General features: G+C 31.1%; 1 protein-coding gene across 4 annotated transcripts in view; it reads left to right on the top strand.

Annotated features, from left to right (window-relative positions):
- The window catches only part of LOC139512707 (uncharacterized protein DDB_G0287625-like), a 71,811-nt gene that overhangs the window by 32,313 nt on the left and 18,805 nt on the right, over positions 1 to 20,693 (top strand). For all 4 annotated transcript variants that reach the window (XM_071300565.1, XM_071300568.1, XM_071300564.1 and 1 more), the window contains one exon: positions 5,653 to 7,249. In XM_071300565.1, the coding sequence (XP_071156666.1) occupies positions 5,728 to 7,249 (1,522 nt within the window). In that variant the 5' untranslated portion in view covers positions 5,653 to 5,727. The remainder of the gene's footprint in view (positions 1 to 5,652; positions 7,250 to 20,693) is intronic.

The following is a 20,693-nucleotide window of genomic DNA, read 5'->3' as shown; positions in this document are numbered from 1 at the left end:
AGTAATTGCAACTGGGTCATTTCAGATACATATATATTGTATACATGAGAAGGTCAGGATAAGTGCTAATATGATATATCCCATACAAATTGCATTCATTATATTTTTTCTTGACTTCTGTTTTAGATTCATTCTAAAAAAGCGTACAGGGTTATCAATTTTAAAAGATTATACCAAAGTTGAAATTCATTTAAATGATGTCTCATGCACATACATGGATCAGTTTCCTTGCAATGTCTCTGGATTCTTAACCTTTATGACTTACCCCTAAACAAATGGCTTCTAAGATATATTCATATGGTAAATAATGTCAGGTTTCTGAAACATCAATTTTTAGTCTGAAAATTAAAATTTTGGCATTGATAAATGAAAAGGTTACATTCTAGCTGTATTTTTTGGTATAGAAACATTACTTTGTGTGTGCACTATTTTGACCTGTCTTAGATGCCTACTTCCTATTTTCCAGTAGATGTGCTTTGATTTACAAGTGGGGTTTGCATAGCAGCACAATGCCTGCATTCTTGTTTTTGTACTGTAAGATAAACTGCTTGTTCAAAGTGTTTTAGAACAACTGCTATTTTGGCTACCCTCTCAAAGTTGCCTTGTCAAAAAAACAAATATATAGTAGGTGATAGTTAAAATTAGGAAGATATTGTGAGTTGCAAATTAAATTGTATGTCAAAAATATAAAGAAAAGTATTGGTCAATTATACCCTCAATTGTTAAAAGTGGGGTCTACTGTATAACCTCTGTCAGTCAGTCCATCCTCTAATTTTTTAAAGCAGGGGTGGACTTCCTGTTTACGGTCAAGCTCACAGTTTCACTTGTTTTTTTGTGTGATACTTACATTTAAGACTTTCATCAAAAAGTTAATCAAGGTCAGTAAAGCAGGCCAGGCATTTCAGAGTACACTCTCAGTGGCAGATCCTGGGGGGGGGTCCGGGTGTTGGAACCCCCTTTTTTTTTGGACGATCAATGCATTTGAATGGGAGCATATAGTTGGAACCCCCCTCTTTACTCTGGATTGGGAACCCCCCCCCCCCCCCCCCCCCTTTTTAAAATGGCTGGATCCGCCACTGACTCTTGTTTTGTTGTTGTTTCTGAATAAAGATTGCACAATATACATTTTTTTTCTCCTTTTCTCCCCTTGATTTCAAAACAAGATTATATTAAAAAAAAAAGAAACAATTTGTTAGTCACGATTAAGAAAATATGCTGACTCAAAATTTTTTTTAGATGTTAGCTGTGAAATGAAGGATGAACATTAAAATACACAAACATTATCATGTAGAAATTGACATATTGGTGATTTAATGAAAAGTACACCTATATTTTAAGTACTCATATAATAGTATAGAATTTATGAAATAATCAGTCTTTTGTAAATTATCCTAATCCTTTAGACACTGGCATAACAGGTCCTTTGTAGTGTTCTTTTGTTGACATTGGCTTTGTGGTTTATGAATTGATAATAATATTTTTTTTAATGAGACAATCTTGCTATATATATATATATGTAGTATGCAGGATTTTTCTGTGCAAGGATTTATGATTAATATTAAATATGAGGTAAAGGAACAGTTTTTTATAGTCATTACTTTTAAAATAACATTTTCAAAATTCTAAATGGGTAAAAAAAACAACATAACATTTAGTGACTATGCATCATAATTTTTTCCCAAATTGATTGTCTGATGCATTTGATAAGGAATGTTACAAAAGTAATTGATAGATACAGTCATTGCTAATTTATGTTAAGATAAGAAAAAAACAAAATCTTACAAAATAGATTTATACATAACCAGTAGTGAACAGAGAGTTGGAGTAAAAGTCGGTATGACTAAATTTGTTTAAGAACCACACCTCGTTTGTAAGTATGAATAATTGAGAAGATTGACTTGATCACATATAATAATGCAATATGTTACAAGTTATATAATACTTCAATATTATCTCAGTAGTCATGGTAGTAATGTATAAAATTCAGGGGAAAGAATACATATTGTAAAAAGATAATAACTATTTACACCACTAGCCTAGGTTGATGTGGATGTTTTGTCCCCAATGGTATCACCAGGCTTAGATAACCTTAGCCGTATTTGGCACAACATTTTGGGTCCTCAATTCTCTTCCAAGTTGTATTTGTTTAGCTTTTAAACTATATGTGATCTGAGTGTCACTGATGAGTGTTATGTAAATGAAACATGCTTCTGGCGTATCAAAGTATAGACATATTTAAACTTAATTTCATACAAAAAATGTATTGTGTTTAAGGTTTGTCCAACTATGTACATGAAAGTCTTACTAGTGTTACCTCACTGACCTTAACCTTATGTTCTCACCAGTCTTACTAATGTAACCTCACTGACCTTAACCTCATGTTCTCACCTGTCTTATAAGTGTTACCTCACTGACCTTGACCTCATGTTCTCACCAGTCTTACTAGTGTTACTCACTGACCTTGACCTCATGTTCTCACCTGTCTTAATAATGTCACCTCACTGACCTTGACCTTATGTTCTCACCAGTTTTACTTGATGTTACCTCACTGACCTTAACCTAATTTTCTCACTAGCCTTACTAGCATGACCTCACTAGTCCTACTAGTGTAACCTCACTAACCGTAACCTCATGTTCTCACCTGTCTTATTAGTGTTACCTCACTGACCTTGACCTCACATTCTTACCAGTCTTACTAGTGTTAGACCTTAACCTCATGTTCTCACCTGTCTTACTAATGTCACATCACTGACCTTAACCTTATGTTTTCATCAGTCTTACTAGTGTAACCTCACTGACCTTAACCTCATGTTTTTACCAGTCCTACTAGTGTTACATCACTGACCTTAACCTCATGTGCTCACCTGTCTTACACTATAGTGTCACATCACTGACCTTAACCTCAAGTTCTCACCAGTCTCACTTGTGTATCCTGGCTGACCTTGACCTCATGTTCTCACTAGTCTTACTAGTGTTACCTCTCTGACCTTAACCTCATGTTTTGAAACTTTTCACCAGTCTTACTAGTGTTACCTCACTGACCTTAACCGCATGTTTTCACCAGTCTTACTAGTGTTACCTCACTGACCTAAACCTCATGTTTTCACGAGTCCTACTAGTGTAACCTCACTGACCTTAACCTCATGTTTTCACCAGTCCTACTAGTGATACCTCACTGACCTTAACCTCATGTTTTCACCAGTCCTACTAGTGATACCTCACTGACCTTAACCTCAGGTTCTCACCAGTCCTACTAGTGTCACTTCACTGACCTTAACCTCAAGTTCTCAATAGTGTTACTAGTGTTACCTCACTGACCTTAACCTCATGTTCTCATTATTAACACCTTATATGGCCTAATTTGCAGAGAAAATTAGGTTATTTTCTGTGGCTATAAGTGTTTAACAAGGTAACTTTTAATAACAGCTCATTCTTAAGGAGAGAGGGGATATTCTGGTTTACATATAATATCTGTTAGGAGATAGTAATAAAAATTAGTTGTGTTTAAATTCAAATTAGTTTGTTTGTTACTCCCACAAGCCTTTTCTGCTTTAAAGCTTTTTGAAATTAGATTTTTCATAAAGATCAAGCTTTGTTTATTCAGATGTATGACTATTTTATTCATCCATTAACTGTTACTTGTGTCATAGTTGTTTTACATGATTAGAAGAAACAATTTGTTAGCTATACCTGGTTGGTTATAATGACAGGTGGTAAATTAGGATAACAAGTTAGAAGACAATAGACGTATTTACACTTGTATGCAAATTTGTCCGCCATTATGCATGTAAAATCACACAAGTTCCTGTAAAAATTGACATCACAATTTTAAAAATTTGACGTCATATTTAATAAGTGATTGTTGCTTGATTTCAGAAAGTTATTTGAAGCAGATCTATGGTCATTCAGAGACAAAATTTACGATAGCTAAATACCCACAAGTGTTCATACATTTGCTATATATAGTCAGGTCTTTTTTTCACCTGTAGTGTGTAATAGTACCTGCCAGCAAATTTTCTTTCTTCTTTCCTACATTTACTAAATTTTCATCTTTTCATTTGGATTCTGATACTGCAAACCTAAACAACCACTATAGTCAATGTAAGTAACTTAATTACAATTTTTTTATGGGGAAATTGACATATTTTTTTTAATGTGTAGAGAACAAAGCAAAAGATCTTCTCTTGGACATACATTGCTTTGGGCAGTTACAATGGTTGTTTATAATCCAGTTGGCATTGTCAAACTAGTTACAATAGATCATGTTAATTATAGGAGGGAAATGGTGATCAGTAAGATTTGTTACAACAATATCTTTTTTAATATTCTGTTTTGATGGAAAAGTAAGGACATATAGCATTAATTCACAACACAAAGAACAATAGAAGATGAATTCTTATACTGCTGCATCTTTAAGTCTCATTTAGGCCATTAAACGCTTAAAATCTTACTGCACAGATGGCCCACATCATATTGCAAGGAAATAAGCTGACAACTACATTAACAATATAGAGTTTTAGGTAATAATTGAGCTGTTAGATAATTAGGAAGAAAATATTTATTGAATAGAAAATATTTATTATACTGTTTCCACACTTGTTTTAATTTCCAAATGACCTTATTGTAGCACAAGACTTCCAAATGTGTTATTAATAATGGACCATTGCATAGACACCTTTTAAATGAACCCATATTCATCAAGTATGATACAATTTGTGCAGCCCTCACAGTACAAGAGATGACTTCTTCCAATGTTTTAAAGGAAAAGAATTGATATGATGTACATATTCATGACACAACTTTTTTTTTCATATATAGAATTAATTTTAAATAGTTGGTGCTCTTACAATTGTACTTTTGATGGTGAGTTTTCAAAGTTGATCATAGCTGATGACATTATATCAGCTATGTTTTCCCTCACTATCTATGATATTTGTAGGTTATCGGTGATCATCTCATCAAGACTGATTTTCTCAATTGAGCCGGGACAGCGAAAGCGAGAAAGGCAATCGAGTAGAGATGAACAATGATAATCTTTTTATCGCTATTTTACCTATGACGACGTTGTCAATTTCATGTCAATTTCGTTAGCAACGCCACGTGCATGCTTAGTTTCTAGCGATAATTTTCCATCTCAAGTGAGTATGATGATATGAAAATTATCATTAAAGAAGATCAAAGGAAAAATACAAAAAATAGCGATAATGTCAGTTATCATGTTAACAGAGATAAATAAGAAGCATGACAGTTGAAAATGTTTATAAATTCTGAGTCCTATTTGTAGAGGTCTGCTAATATCTCAGTTTTGCTTGAAAGATTAGATTAGACACATTTTGTTGTAATAATGATTATGCAAAAGATTGAGACAAAAGTTTTCACAACTTACAACCTTTTCCACCTTCTCTTCATGTATGTTTATTTCTACATTTGCATGCATCAGCGGTTAAAACTTATATATTTGATTTTTGTGTGTGGAAACTAAAAAATAAGAAAAGAAAAAAACAAAGATGGAGTTACTTTATCAGGTACAAAGCAGGATGATATATATTTTAGTTTTTTACCAAGAGTGGTTCAAAGTGTATAATTTTTTTAGGTACTGTAATGTCACATACAATAACATATGTTTAATTCTTTCTTTATTTATTTTTCCAGATAAACAGTCAAGATGGCTTATACCACCAAACATCAACAATGTGTCCAAAAGTGTGACCAGCAGGCTAGAACACAATGGACACCTTGTCTCCTCAGTCTGTTTTAGACAGAAGACAAAACAAAGACACTCATATTATAGCTGATCATATAACACGTGGAAAAAGTCCAGCAAGACAAAATTCTTTGACCTTTGATTCAGAGTTTGAACAGGATGAAATTATAAATAGGGTTCCTCAACCATATAGAACAAGTTTCAGTGCAGTAACAACCCTTGAGAGACTAGACAGAAGTAGGTCAACAAGTAGGTCAACAAGTCCTGCACCTACCATTTCTAGTCTGAAATCTAATAGGTGTAGATCAAAAAGTCCATTAACTAGAAAATTAAGTCCAAAACATGTTACTTATGATTCAGTTGTGACAGTAAGACGCTCAAATTCTTACGAAGTTCAAACATTATCAGGTGAAGATAAGAACGAAATGGCCAATAACAGTACAGATTATCAATCTCGTATCAGAGAGATGTCCGAGATGATTGTCAAGGAATATTCCTCTCCAGAAAAGGAGAATGTAGATGGGCAATTTGTAAATGATGCACCAAAGAAAAATGGTGCTCCTAATGGTCGAGTACCATTGAATAAACAAAGGAGTCTGCCCAAACAGGTTTTACCTATGGAGGAAAATGATAGAACAATAAGCTATCGCCATGCAATTCGAGATAATTATTCTACGGAAATCAAACAGCGTGCTGATAACATTGTCGATGAACGTTATGCTTCTGAACCACAAAACATTGGTATTAGGGCAGAGAGATCGAATTCTGTACCATCACGTGATGGAATGGATAGTAATAAATTAACTCCTCATAAAAGAACAATAAGTGGTAGTATCAGCAACTTTTTTAGGAGAATGTCACCTCGTATGTCAAGAAAACAACGAAAAGAGAGAGGTTCAAAAACAAGTTTAAGTAGCCAGATGAGCAGGGACTCAGAAACAGGATCTAATCAGCGATTTTCTCGTGGCAAAGTCAGACAGTCATTCCTCAACCTATTGAAACGTCCTAAGTCTAAATCGGGTTCAGTTAGCAAAGAAGACCATGATCGCAATCATGATGATACTGATGGTGGTTTTAAATCTGATGCCACTTCTAATCGTATACTCAGATCGATTGAACAGAACAATATGTCTGAGCGAGAGGTGTATAGTAGGTTTAAAGAGAAACAAATTGAGAATGATAGATCACCCTCTGATATGGAGCATAATAACCGACCTCGAGCCATGAAAGCCGTGTCTCCAACAAATATACAGATCAGAGTAGAATCTCCCAGATCTGCATACAGAGGAGTAGAAAATAGAGAACCAGTTCAGAGAGACAGGGAACAAGTCAGTAGAAACAGGGAACAGAAACAATGGTCTCCTCCATCAAAAAATGAACAGAATATTTCAAGGGACCAGAAGGTTAAACGTCAATCTGATCCCCCAGCTAGCCTCAATGTTCAAATGGTGCCGAAGTCAGGGAAGTCTCTACAAAGGGTATTGACATCTTCCATGTCTGCAGATGAATCTATTGGAGACTGCTCTCTGGATGTGAACTTTACAGGTAAGGTTAAGAGTATATGTCTTATATAGATATAAGTAGATGTGGTATGAGTGCCAATGAGACAGCTCTCCATCCAAGCCACAATTTATAAAATAAACCATTATAGGTCAACAACACAGAGCCTTGGCTCACACTGAACAGCAAGCTATAAAGCAGACTGTATAAATGGCCCCTAAAATTACTTGTGTAAAACCATTCAAACTGAAAAACCAACAGTCTAATCTATATAGAAAATGAGAAACTAGAAACCAAATCAACAAACAACAACTACTGATCATCAGATTTCTGACTTAGGACAGGTGCAAACAATTGCTGCGGGTTAAACGTTTTAATGGTACCAAACCTTCACCCTTATCTGAAACAATAGTGTAACTGTCACTGTAACATCACAACATAGAAAGACACACTATAAAATATTAATTGAAATGTTAACTCAATCAAAAGACATTATCTGTCTGCAAAAATTTACACTAAAAAATCAGGCAAAAAATCCAAACTGACATTAAATTTTGAAGGAAAAAATCTAATTCTACATAATATATATTAAAGTTTAGGCATGCTCAAAATTTCAACTGGTGAAAAAAAGTGGTGCACAGTAATTTTAATTAGTAATAGCAGATGCTGTCAACTCAGCTTCATACTTCATAGCTATCTTTTTCATTGTGTGCCTCGGTACATTGTTGAACAGCTGAAATTCAGTTCTGTTGAAATAGTACATCTCTGCCCTTTGGCGGGATAAAAGTTTCCACGGTGATTTGTCTGATAAGGAGAGCAATGTGATGATAACTTGAGACAGGGAAGGAGAGAGGTGTCCTTGATTGACATATTTCTGTAAGATACAGACATCTCTATACCAACAGATTGATATGTCTGTTGTGTATTGATTTATAATAAATCGTTATGTAATGTGTTGCAAGAAATAGCATAACACTTCAGGATAAGGATAAGTTCAGCTTGAAGGATTAAGGGATTGTTACCTTTTGAAATCTCTAATGTTTGTATAATTTTTGGAGGTTACATAAAAATGTAAAAGGTTAAAGCAAGTTTGTTGTGTACTTTTCTTTGTTATTAAATATGTTCAGCACCAGAAAGGAAAAGACTTTGAATGAAATGTCAGTTAACAGACATAAGGTATAGTGATCAATATGGAGAACTCCAGTGAGCCGGTGCACTTGTGCAGGATTTTAGAAATATAATTATTTCTTCACCGAGTTCTGAGGAGGGACATTTTTTAACAGTTGATTTGTCTGACACCAAGACATGAATCTCAATCAACTTTCACTTTAATAACTTCTATGATCAAATTAAAATATACAATATATAAATATTGGGCATTAGATCTGGACAAAATTTCTGTGAACATCATATGTACCAAAACCCCAAAAATCTTAAAGGATTAGATTAGGATTAAAGGAGCTGTCAAAGTACAAACTCTTTTCTTTGTGGAAAATCTGACAGGTACATAGTCAGGATTACTCATATATGTACTAAATGAGTGGTTACACAGGCTTGTTGAACTTTTAAGCTGCAAATTTTAAAAAAATTTCAAATAATGTTTGTTTAGAAAAACAACTTATTCTTCAACTTGATTTTTCTCTTCTGAAACAATGGTTTCTTGTACATCTATTCTCATTTGACAATACATATAGCAATCAAAGGGAAGTAATTCTAGCAATATTATTGGAATCACAAGGGGAGACTACTCTGTTGCCTTTGAACTAAATTTTGTCATTAATAAAAAAAATAGTTTTTATCTTTTTTATTCATAAATAAATAAATTAAAATGGCAGATTTCTTATATTATTAAAATATAATACTACATTGGATATAGAATAGTAGTAAATGGCTTAAAGAAAATAATCTGAAATTATATCTGTTTAGCTTACTTGCATAAATACGAATTGCTGTGTAATCAATTTCAGGTTATATTTATTGACATAAATAAACACTTAATGTTACAAAATATTTGATTCACAGTTAACAATTGGCTGAATAACACAATAATAGTCAGTAATTCATGTAGATTTAAAATCATAAATTTATGTAAAGAATTTAAATCCGTTGGTATTTATGAGCAAATCCTTTGACGAAAGTAGTTGGATTAGTGTAGTATGTGCCAATTTTAAGTTTAAAAATAAAATTAATGCAGCCTTGGTATATTTTGTTCAGGTTTTATTTTGTTAATGTATATAAAACTTTTATCCCTCTGAATTAATTTTGTTTTTTCTGTGTTATGTTTCATGCACCACTATAAATTTGAATTCTTAATACATGTGTATGCATAACTGCCTATGATGCATCGTTTAATAATTTTAATTGTTTTGAAATTTTGTTATGCATTTAGGTTCATCCACTAAGTGTGTAATATATCTTTATAGTAAGTTATTATGTTACTTTCTTGCATGTTACAGTAAAGCACTTTCTGAATAGGTGAAGTTTTAGATTTCAGTGAAAGCAATATATATATGTATAACTGGTAAATTATTGTGGCAGGTTTTTCAATACCATGACTTACTAAGATCCTAAAGGTTCTAAATTCTTTCATGAATACAAAAAATTGGCTATACTTGTAAAGTTATATAATGACTTCTTTGCTTAAAACGTACGGGTTTTGCTCAATGTTGTAGGTTGTACATGCACAAATCATTTGGTCTCCTTTGGCAATCATATCACATCTACCTATATTTATATTTGATGCTAGACCACTATAAGAGATTTTGAAGACTTGCTGTAAAAAATTCTTGGACATCTAGTAAATATTTCTCCCTTTTAGTTCTAGCTGAAGCTAAAACACTTTCAAAATGGTACTTGTAAAAGACAAATACCAATTAAGATTTTCTTTTAAATGTATTTATAAAGTTTCAAGAAGTGCAAAAACAATTTAGATTTATTCACAAAGTTTGGAGATATTTTTGACTGGTCATGTTTTATTTTGATATTCAATATAGCCAATTTTTTGTTGTTATATAAGTAAAATTTTCATACTTGTCACAGAAGCAAAAGTAACAACACATTTATTCTAAGACACCTTGGTTATTTTTTGTAACTGTCAGATGGTCAGATTATTTTATTAAAAATTTATTATGGCAATTAAATTATGTCAGGATGATTAATGTGAGTGTTAATATCATCAACAGATTAAAAGATTAATTATGTAATTAATTTAATTAGTCAAACCTGTCCTGACTTATCTGATAAATGTTCAGGCTTATAAATTATCTTCTATTATAAATTGGACAATTTTTATGTCATAATTGAAGTAATTTTACCCAAGAACGGATTACAAGGATAATTTTATTGAGATATTTTACTGTTGAAATTGGCAAACTGATTGTACAATCTTACATACTTTTGATTGGAAAGATTTGACTATCAAGTCTTGGCAGGAATTATGACAAAATTGGCAGATATGATTATAATAGCATTGAATGGGAAAAGTATAGAGATGCAGGAAATTGGACTATATCTTCAAACCTCTATAGGTACGTTTTGTAGAACTTAAAACATGAAATTGGACTATATCTTCAAACCTTTGTAGAACTTAAATTTTAAAACATGAAATTGGGCAATTCCCATTTGAATGGTTTTACAATAGTAATTTTTGGGGCCCTTTATAGCTTGCTTTTCTGTGTGAGCCAAGGCTGTCACCTTGACCTATAATGGTTTACTCTAATAAATTGTTACTTGGATGGAGAGTTGTCTCATAGGCACTCATACCACATCTTCCTATATCTATAGATCTTCAAACCTCTATAGGTATATGTCTTGTAGAACAAAAACATGAAATTGGACTATATCTTCAAACCTCTATAGGTATGTCTTGTAAAACTTATACATGAATTAGGACTATATCTTCAAACCTCTATAGGTATGTCTTGTAAAACTTAAACTTGAAATTGGACTATATCTTCAAACCTCTATAGGTATGTCTTGTAAAACTTATACATGAATTAGGACTATATCTTCAAACCTCTATAGGTATGTCTTGTAATACTTAAACTTGAAATTGGACTATATCTTCAAACCTCTATAGGTATGTCTTGTAAAACTTATACATGAATTAGGACTATATCTTCAAACCTCTATAGGTATGTCTTGTAATACTTAAACTTGAAATTGGACTATATCCTCTATAGGTCTGTCTTTTAGAATTTTAAACATGAAATCAGACTATATCTCCAAAACCTCTGTAGGTATGTCTTGTAAAACTTATACATGAAATGGGACTATACTCTTACATATTCAAACAATTGTCAACAGGTTATTTGTGACTTTTTGTCCTACCACATTTGTGACTTTATGTCCTGTGACTTTCTGTCCGTTTCCCTTTCTTCAAACCTCTATACCGTCTTGTACACCTTAAAAACTTAAACAGAAAGGCCTTCAGTATTTGACATTTACTGGTTTCTGCTGGTGTTCGATTTTTGAATCAGTCTTTCAGAACTCAGATTTATATGAACACTTTATTTTGATTTAGTACTCTAAGACCAAGTGTCTGTTTTTTGCTTTCTTAAAAGTGATTTACTCCATGAAATATCAATGCAAACCCTAAGATGTAGTATTCAGTTGTTTCAAATTTTAAGATCTATAAATAATTTTTTGAAAAGATAACAATTCACAATTTTGATATCACACAAATCAGCATGCTGTGCTAGTCAAAAGTTTCCATAGGACAAACAGTAGATACTTTTAAAACTTTGTAGTTATAAACTATAAAAATTATACAAAAAAGATTTATATGAAATATGTAAAAAATAAACTGGTTAGCTTTAGGCCACAGAAGACCTGTTGACATTCAGAATAAAACTGATGATAATTAGGATAAATGTGTTTGTAATATTTATCTCATTGAAATTTATGTAATGTTTCTGAACAATAAAAATTGTGGGCAGATCTTAATCATATTTCAAAAACATCACTCCTTTCGAAATTCACCATCCTTGACATAAATATGTAAAAATGATGAAGTTTTTAAAATTTGCAATAGGTAATCTGACGTCATAAATAAATTGTAAAGTGTTGATCTGAAAGTGTGAAGGGAAGTATTTAATGTGTTTAATACACAGTATATTAACTTTCAGGTTAGTTCTGTATGTAAATGTATTCTGTAGTAGTTTGTGTATATAGGTAATTTATTAATACAAAGCTCCTTGACAAAACTACAGAGGATTGGTTTAACACAAATTTCAGTTTCCTGTAAAGTAAATACAGCTTTTATTTGTTCAACACTGAAGGTAAGGAATACGTAACTGTTATAATATAAAAAAAATAATCAATTATTTTGGCATGAATATATATCTCTTTTTTAAATTTCAACAATTTTGAATTCTAGAAATAAATATTTAATCACAATTATGTCCATTGAAAAAAAACTTTTCAAGTATTTTTAATAATATATTTCATACTCAATAATAACAAAGAGCCTATAGTTTCTTAGTTTCAAGTTGTCACCACATGTAATCTGAATGATCTTATATGTTTTATTATGATAACAATATATAATAATATCTAGGTTTCCAAATGTTGACTGAAGTTGTATATTCCTGTTTTTTGGGTTTCCAGACTGAAAATGTTGTTTTACAAAAACTTGAATCCTGCATTCAATGCATTGTCATTAACTGTTTAATTTAACAGATTCTTCTTGCTTGTTTTGGTAAAACAAGATTAAACATTTTAAGTCTTTGTCTCTGTATTATATTGAACAGTAGTTTTTATACGACCGCAAAATTTGAAAAATTTTTCGTCGTATATTGCTATCACGTTGGCATCGTCATCGTCGTCGTCGTCGTCCGAATACTTTTAGTTTTCGCACTCTAACTTAAGTAAAAAGGGAATAGAAATCTATGAAATTTTAACACAAGGTTTATGACCACAAAAGGAAGGTTGGGATTGATTTTGGGAGTTTTAGTCCCAACATTTTAGGAATTAGGGGCCAAAAAGGGCCCAAATAAGCATTTTCTTGGTTTTCGCACTATAACTTTAGTTTAAGTAAATAGAAATCTATGAAATTTTGACATAAGGTTTATGACCACAAAAGAAAGGTTGGGATTGATTTTGGGAGTTTTGGTTCCAACAGTTTAGGAATTAGGGGCCAAAAAAGGGCCCAAATAAGCATTATTCTTGGTTTTCGCACAATAACTTTAGTTTAAGTAAATAGAAATCAATGAAATTTAAACACAATGTTTATGACCACAAAAGGAAGGTTGGTATTGATTTTGGGAGTTTAGGTCCCAACAGTTTAGGAATTAGGGGCCAAAAAGGGACCCAAATAAGCATTTTTTTTGGTTTTCGCACCATAACTTTAGTATAAGTAAATAGAAATCTATGAAATTTAAACACAAGGTTTATGACCATAAAAGGAAGGTTGGTAATGATTTTGGGAGTTTTGGTCCAAACAGTTTAGGAATAAAGGGCCCAAAGGGTCCAGATTTAAACTTTGTTTGATTTTATCAAAAATTGAATAATTGGGGTTCTTTGATATGCCGAATCTAACTGTGTATGTAGATTCTTAATTTTTGGTCCCGTTTTCAAATTGGTCTACATTAAGGTCCAAAGGGTCCAAAATTAAACTTAGTTTGATTTTAACAAAAATTGAATCCTTGGGGTTCTTTGATATGCTGAATCTAAAAATGTACTTAGATTTTTTATTATTGGCCCAGTTTTCAAGTTGGTCCAAATCGGGGTCCAAAATTAAACTTTGTTTGATTTCATCAAAAATAGAATAATTGGGGTTCTTTGATATGCCAAATCTAACTGTGTATGTAGATTCTTAATTTTTGGTCCCGTTTTAAAATTGGTTTACATTAACGTCCAAAGGGTCCAAAATTAAACTAAGTTTGATTTTAACAAAAATTGAATTATTGGGCCTCTGTGATATGCTGAATCTAAACATGTACTTAGATTTTTGATTATGGGCCCAGTTTTCAAGTTGGTCCAAATCAGGATCCAAAATTATTATATTAAGTATTGTGCAATAGCAAGAAATTTTCAATTTCACAGTATTCAGCAATAGCAAGAAATCTTCAATTGCACAGTATTGTGCAATAGCAAGAAATCTTCAATTGCACAGTATTGTGCAATAGCAAATATTTTCAATTGCACAGTATTCCACAATAGCAAGAAATATCTAATTGCACAATATTGTGCAATAGCAAGAAATTCCAATTGGATTTCAATTGGAGTTATCTTTCTTTGTCCAGAATAGTAGTTGAATCAACTTAAATCATTGTTTTATACAATATACAATGTATATTCACTTTTACTACCAACTGATAGATTAAAACAATCTTTACCATTCAGTGATAACAAGCACTTTTTTTACATTTTAATATTTTATGATGTATTTAGATGAGTAGTTTTTGTTGCAAACTTCATTAGAAATTTGAATTGAGATCAGTTTTGAAATGAGGGAAAGGGGGATGTGAAAAAAAAAATTGGAGGGTCAATTTTTTTCATTTCAGATTTCATAAATAAAAAGAAAATTTCTTCAAACATTTTTTTGAGAGGATTAATATTCAACAGCATAGTGAATTGCTCAAAGGCAAACATTTTTTTTGAAGTTCATTAGACCACATTCATTCTGTGTCAGAAACCTATGCTGTGTCAACTATTTAATCACAATCCAAATTTAGAGCTGAATCCAGCTTGAATGTTGTGTCCATACTTGCCCCAACCGTTCAGAGTTCAACCTCTGCGGTCGTATAAAGCTGCTCCCTGCGGAGCATCTGGTTTTCTATGTCCTGGTAAAGATTTTGATAATTTATCAAAAGATATTGATACCAAAGGGACATTCAATAATAAATTGTTAAAATGAAAGTAAAAGAGAGACAAAGATACCAAAAGGGACATTCAATTATAAATTGTTAAAATGAAAGTAAAAGTGAGACAAAGGATACCAAAGGGACATTCAATAATAAATTGTTAAAATGAAAGTAAAAGTGAGACAAAAGATACCAAAGGGACATTCAATAATAAATTGTTAAAATGAAAGTAAAAGAGAGACAAAAGATACCAAAGGGACATTCAATAATAAATTGTTAAAATGAAAGTAAAAGTGAGACAAAAGATACCAAAGGGACATTCAATAATAAATTGTTAAAATGAAAGTAAAAGTGAGACAAAGGATACCAAAGGGACATTCAATAATAAATTGTTAAAATGAAAGTAAAAGTGAGACAAAAGATACCAAAGGGACATTCAATAATAAATTGTTAAAATGAAAGTAAAAGTGAGACAAAAGATATCAAAGGGACATTCAATAATAAATTGTTAAAATGAAAGTAAAAGTGAGATAAAGGATACCAAAGGGACATTCAATAATAAATTGTTAAAATGAAAGTAAAAGTGAGACAAAGGATACCAAAGGGACATTCAATAACAAATTGTTAAAATGAAAGTAAAAGTGAGACAAAGGATACCAAAGGGACATTCAATAATAAATTGTTAAAATGAAAGTAAAATTGAGACAAAGGATACCAAAGGGACATTCAATAATAAATTGTTAAAATGAAAGTAAAGGTGAGACAAAGGATACCAAAGGGACATTCAATGATAAATTGTTAAAATGAAAGTAAAAGTGAGACAAAGGATACCAAAGGGACATTTAATAATAAATTGTTAAAATGAAAGTAAAAGTGAGACAAAATATACCAAAGGGACATTCAATAATAAATTGTTAAAATGAAAGTAAAAGAGAGACAAAAGATACCAAAGGGACATTCAATAAAAAATTGTTAAAATGAAAGTAAAAGAGAGACAAAAGATACCAAAGGGACATTCAATAATAAATTGTTAAAATGAAAGTAAAAGAGAGACAAAAGATACCAAAGGGACATTCAATAAAAAATTGTTAAAGTGAAAGTAAAAGTGAGACAAAATATACCAAAGGGACATTCAAACTTTTATTTTAAAATGAACTGACAGAGTGGAAGCTTATAATTCCAGAGTAATTCTCACAATAGTTGAACTATTGTTACAAGTACATGTATGAACAGGAAGAGGAAAAAATATTTCCTCATCTGTTAACATAAAATGAGGCCAACCTTCCTGATACTGATATGGTACATCATCAGTTTCATAAGTCAGTTGATAATGTCTTTCGTGTGTCACTGTGGTTTATTTTTTCTAAAAAGGCCATAGACTCTGAGTTACTATGTAAATGAATGCATTGCTCATGTAATCTAAACAGGCTGAATGTATAATGCAAGATAGTGTCATCAGTTGTTTGAAACTGACCCTTTAGTATACCCTGATATGATAGCTGCTGTACAATTTACTCACTGGTACTCAAGGTTCATTCATATTTACTTGTTTTGGATTTAGATGAAGTGATTATTTGATGGAATCAGAGATCTGACCAAAAATAAAGGCTGACTATCAGAAAGTCCTCTTTATCAAAGCTAGTTTATAGCAAAATGACCAGAATAAACTTTATCTTTTCAAAAAGACATGGCAATTTATATGGTACACAAATAACAACCATACTCCCTAGCCATGTCTAAACACAAATAGTCATGCTTGTGGACTATGAAAACCGTGTTGACTTTAGAACAGCTTTAGGTTGTGAGTATTGGATACACCTATAAGGGTGTTGGCTCCTATTTGGTGTATTTAATTTACACATTGATGTAATGATTAATGCAAAATTATAGATTTCAATAACTTATGATGGGGGTCTTTCAGTACTTTTATGATGAAGCATATCAAATACATTAATGTGATCCTTGTGAACTGAGATTATCAAATATTGTTGCTGTTAACACTAAACTGAAATTATCTATTGATTGGTTTATAAGTCCTCTCCTGCACTCTGTCTGTCCGTCTGTCCATCGGTCATAGATCTAACATTGTTGGGTTGATGTTTAGACGAGTTATATATATGTATAATATATATGACTCTGACACAGTGGACATTCTTTATTCCCAATTTCAAATTAGAAAGAAAATCAGTACTTTTTTTCTTCCATCTTAACCTTTAAGTTTCCCCAGTTGAACCTCTGCATTTTTGTTTCATTTTTATTGCCATGTGCTGCAGATCAATATTTCTAGGAGATTTCTAAAAATAGATGAAGTAGTTGACAGAGGCAGTCATTGTTAAAATGGACATTCCCTCCAATAGTTTACTAAATTTTAATTAAGACTGTATTGATGTGATGATGATGACTCAATTGGATTTTTGACCTAATATGTATAGTATTTAACAGGAACAGGACACTTGTAATAACATGAAGCGTGGTTAGTATGGATTTTATCATCATTTTCTCTGTTCATGGAAGTTTTTTTACATATTTGTTGTGTAAAATATGTGACAGTTAAACTGTTACTTGTTAAAATCTGTTTTGCGATGCGTGTATATTAGTCCAGCTTTGACAAAAGTTCTGGACATTCACAAAATTTTTATTTCCCCCCTTTTATTTGAAAAGAGTTTTACTGCTAATGGTATTTGATATTTATAGGCATCTCAGAGACTGCTATCTTTTGACATAACATGAATTTTGTTGATTAATATTGTCCTAATTGATGACTTATTAATGGACACTCATAAACAGAATTTGAATAAAATATCATCTCAAGATCGTTTCTCTGAATAAATACCAGATTCAGGTTCAATATTTTATTAGCGATTCATATGTATATATGTTAAAAGACTTACAGTTACATTTTTTATGATTCATAGTTGTGTATTATTTCCCCAAGATGAAGGTATATATAGTACCATTGGCAAATAAGGGATGAATTAAAAAAAAAAAAAAAAATGCTTATTTTTGTGGAGTATAAATGACAATAAAGTAATATAAGACAATAACATTTTCTTCTGAACATCATTATTACATCAAATTTTCCCTTATTAAACAATTTTCAAATTTTGTGTTTTTTTATTTAAAAAAGGTACCGACTATATATAAGCAATTTCCCCCAAACAATGATGTATTTAATGTTATATTAGTTTATTGTATCGTAATAATTGTGACCTTAAGACTTGGAAAGGAACCTAATTAATTGAAACAAATTGTGGATATATTCTGCATTCAAACATTGGGTATTATGTTAATATGTATATTTAAGGCATTTAAAATATACTCTACACTTTATGAAATCAATGAGGGTCAATTCACGGATGAATAAATCTGAATGCTAGATATTACACAGTGATTAAATCATGTTATATACAAGTCTGTTTTGAATGAATGATAGACCCCTGTTAAAAGACCAAGTACCTACATGTTAGTGGACTGTAGGGACCAGCTGTGTTTACAAATATACATTTATCTCTCAAGACTTCTGGAATTTTTAATGTGGACTCAAATTCTGATAAGATATTTTTACAATGACTTCAGGTAAATGAGAATTAAAAGCTTTTTCAAGTTTAATTTCAGAGTTTCATTGAAAATACCATTAGCGTTCAATAAAATAAATATTTGTATTTCCATATATATTATTCAAGAGTTTGAAATATAACATTTTTATAAACACAACCAGCATTTAAAAAAAGCATGATCTTGCAAAATTTAAGTTGTAAGTATTCCACTTAATATTTAGATAAAAGTGAAAGTTTTAAATAAATCAGGAAATATTATAAGATTTCTTGTATCCGTTTTATACAGTTAAATATAGTTTCATAGTTAATCTACATGTATATATATATGGAGAATCATCTAGTAACTAAAAATCAATGATGTTTGATTTAAGAAGGTATTTCATATTAGTAAAGGTTGTTTCAGAGAATGATCAAGGCATGCATTTTCCAATAAAAATTGTTACTTTTAAAGATTGCAGTTGTGCATTTTACAATTTCTGGTTACCTGGTTGATTATTATATTAATTTATCTGACACAATCAGTTACATCAGGTCTTACATTTAGATGTAATGGCTAGACAGGAAGGAAGCCAATCGTACATGATACCTGGGGGCCTCTTGGTTACATGGGCAATATGTTAGAACTGTATTATCTGATTAATTCTCTTCTTTGAAGTCTGTGGAGAAATTGATACAATAATGGAATCACATTAGGTGATTAATTACTGAAAAGGATAGCAATTATAAATATCTATGTATGTAATATATATTGATTGTGCATATATAGAACAATATGTTAATTGAATGAACTGGAAAATTATATCTGTTATGGATGCTGTCCAAACTTATTTGGCTTCCATGTACATAAATAACATGTATGAACTTTGTTTTTTTTTAAACATGAGTGACAGGTTGTTGCTGTTGTAATCTTTAATTTTTAAAAGGAAAATAGATGTGTTATCACACCTTAATTTACAGCCATTGATTAAGTAAGATTTTTCTATAGATTATCAGCCTATTGATTCTTTTTGTTGACTCATCACTTTCACCTGTTAGTGTTCATTTTAATCTTTTTGTTTTTAAACAAAAATCAGTTCTGGTACCATTCAGTACATACTGGAATTAAATTTTTGTAGACTAACAGATGAAATTGATTAATACAATTGCTTTGTCTTGAAGTGTTTTATTGGGAATAACAGATTCAATTTTCTTTAAAGTGCAATCTTGGTATTCAGCATATTTAAGTTGAAGACATTGGTACTTGATATTGCTGGTGTTGTTTATATTTTTAGAAAACAGAAACTCAAAAATAACTTTTATGTGGGTCAAAATGTTTTGTTTTTTCATCATCATTCATACTTTCTTTATGCAACAGTGAGATTAATGTTTCATTCATCATAAAGGTTCACATGGATTGTTCATTTTATTCAATGGAATGCAATCTAGATCAAGGTGACCTATTGATATAGATGTTTGGTTTTATATTTCTAAAAAATAAGTAAGTTTTTGTGTATTTTTTGTGTATTATGAATAGGTTAAATTTGGTTAAAAGCTCAAAGCAAAAAAAAATAGTGTTTTGTTTTAAAGTGAAAATTTCACACATACATGTACAATGTATATATGTGGTCGATGAAATCTCAAAACCATATCTTCATCATGTTCAGTTCAGCATTGGTCCTAAACTGAGACATGATATATTGTTGGTCATAGAGACTTCCAAGGTTCTGAAATTGATTAATTCAGTTCATTATTTGGATTTGTTTGGGTTCTAAAGATTAGGATCATAAGTTTCTGAACTATGGGTAATAAATTGGGTTGCCTTGATCATAAATATAAACTTTCCTGTCTCTCCCTGGCACAGTTACAAAAGATTAGTTAAAGCAGATGGCTGGAAATTATTTTTAACAAATAAAAGTTTCACATTTATTAATATTCTTTTGATCATTAATACAGAGATGATATATCATTATATAAAACACAATGTATTTAAATCATGTTTAGCATAAGATCTTGGCAGATTCATAAAAAAATCATAAATCCTGTAGAGATATAAATTATTTGCAAACACATTACACATTTTTGTAAGCTCAGTCATTCTTTGTGCTGTGTATGTATTTTTATCAGTGGATTTATCAGCACATTGAATGA

The sequence above is a fragment of the Mytilus edulis genome, chromosome 2 (genome assembly GCF_963676685.1).
Source record: "Mytilus edulis chromosome 2, xbMytEdul2.2, whole genome shotgun sequence".
Lineage (NCBI taxonomy): Eukaryota > Metazoa > Mollusca > Bivalvia > Mytilida > Mytilidae > Mytilus > Mytilus edulis.
This window is presented reverse-complemented; position numbering and strand designations above follow the sequence as displayed.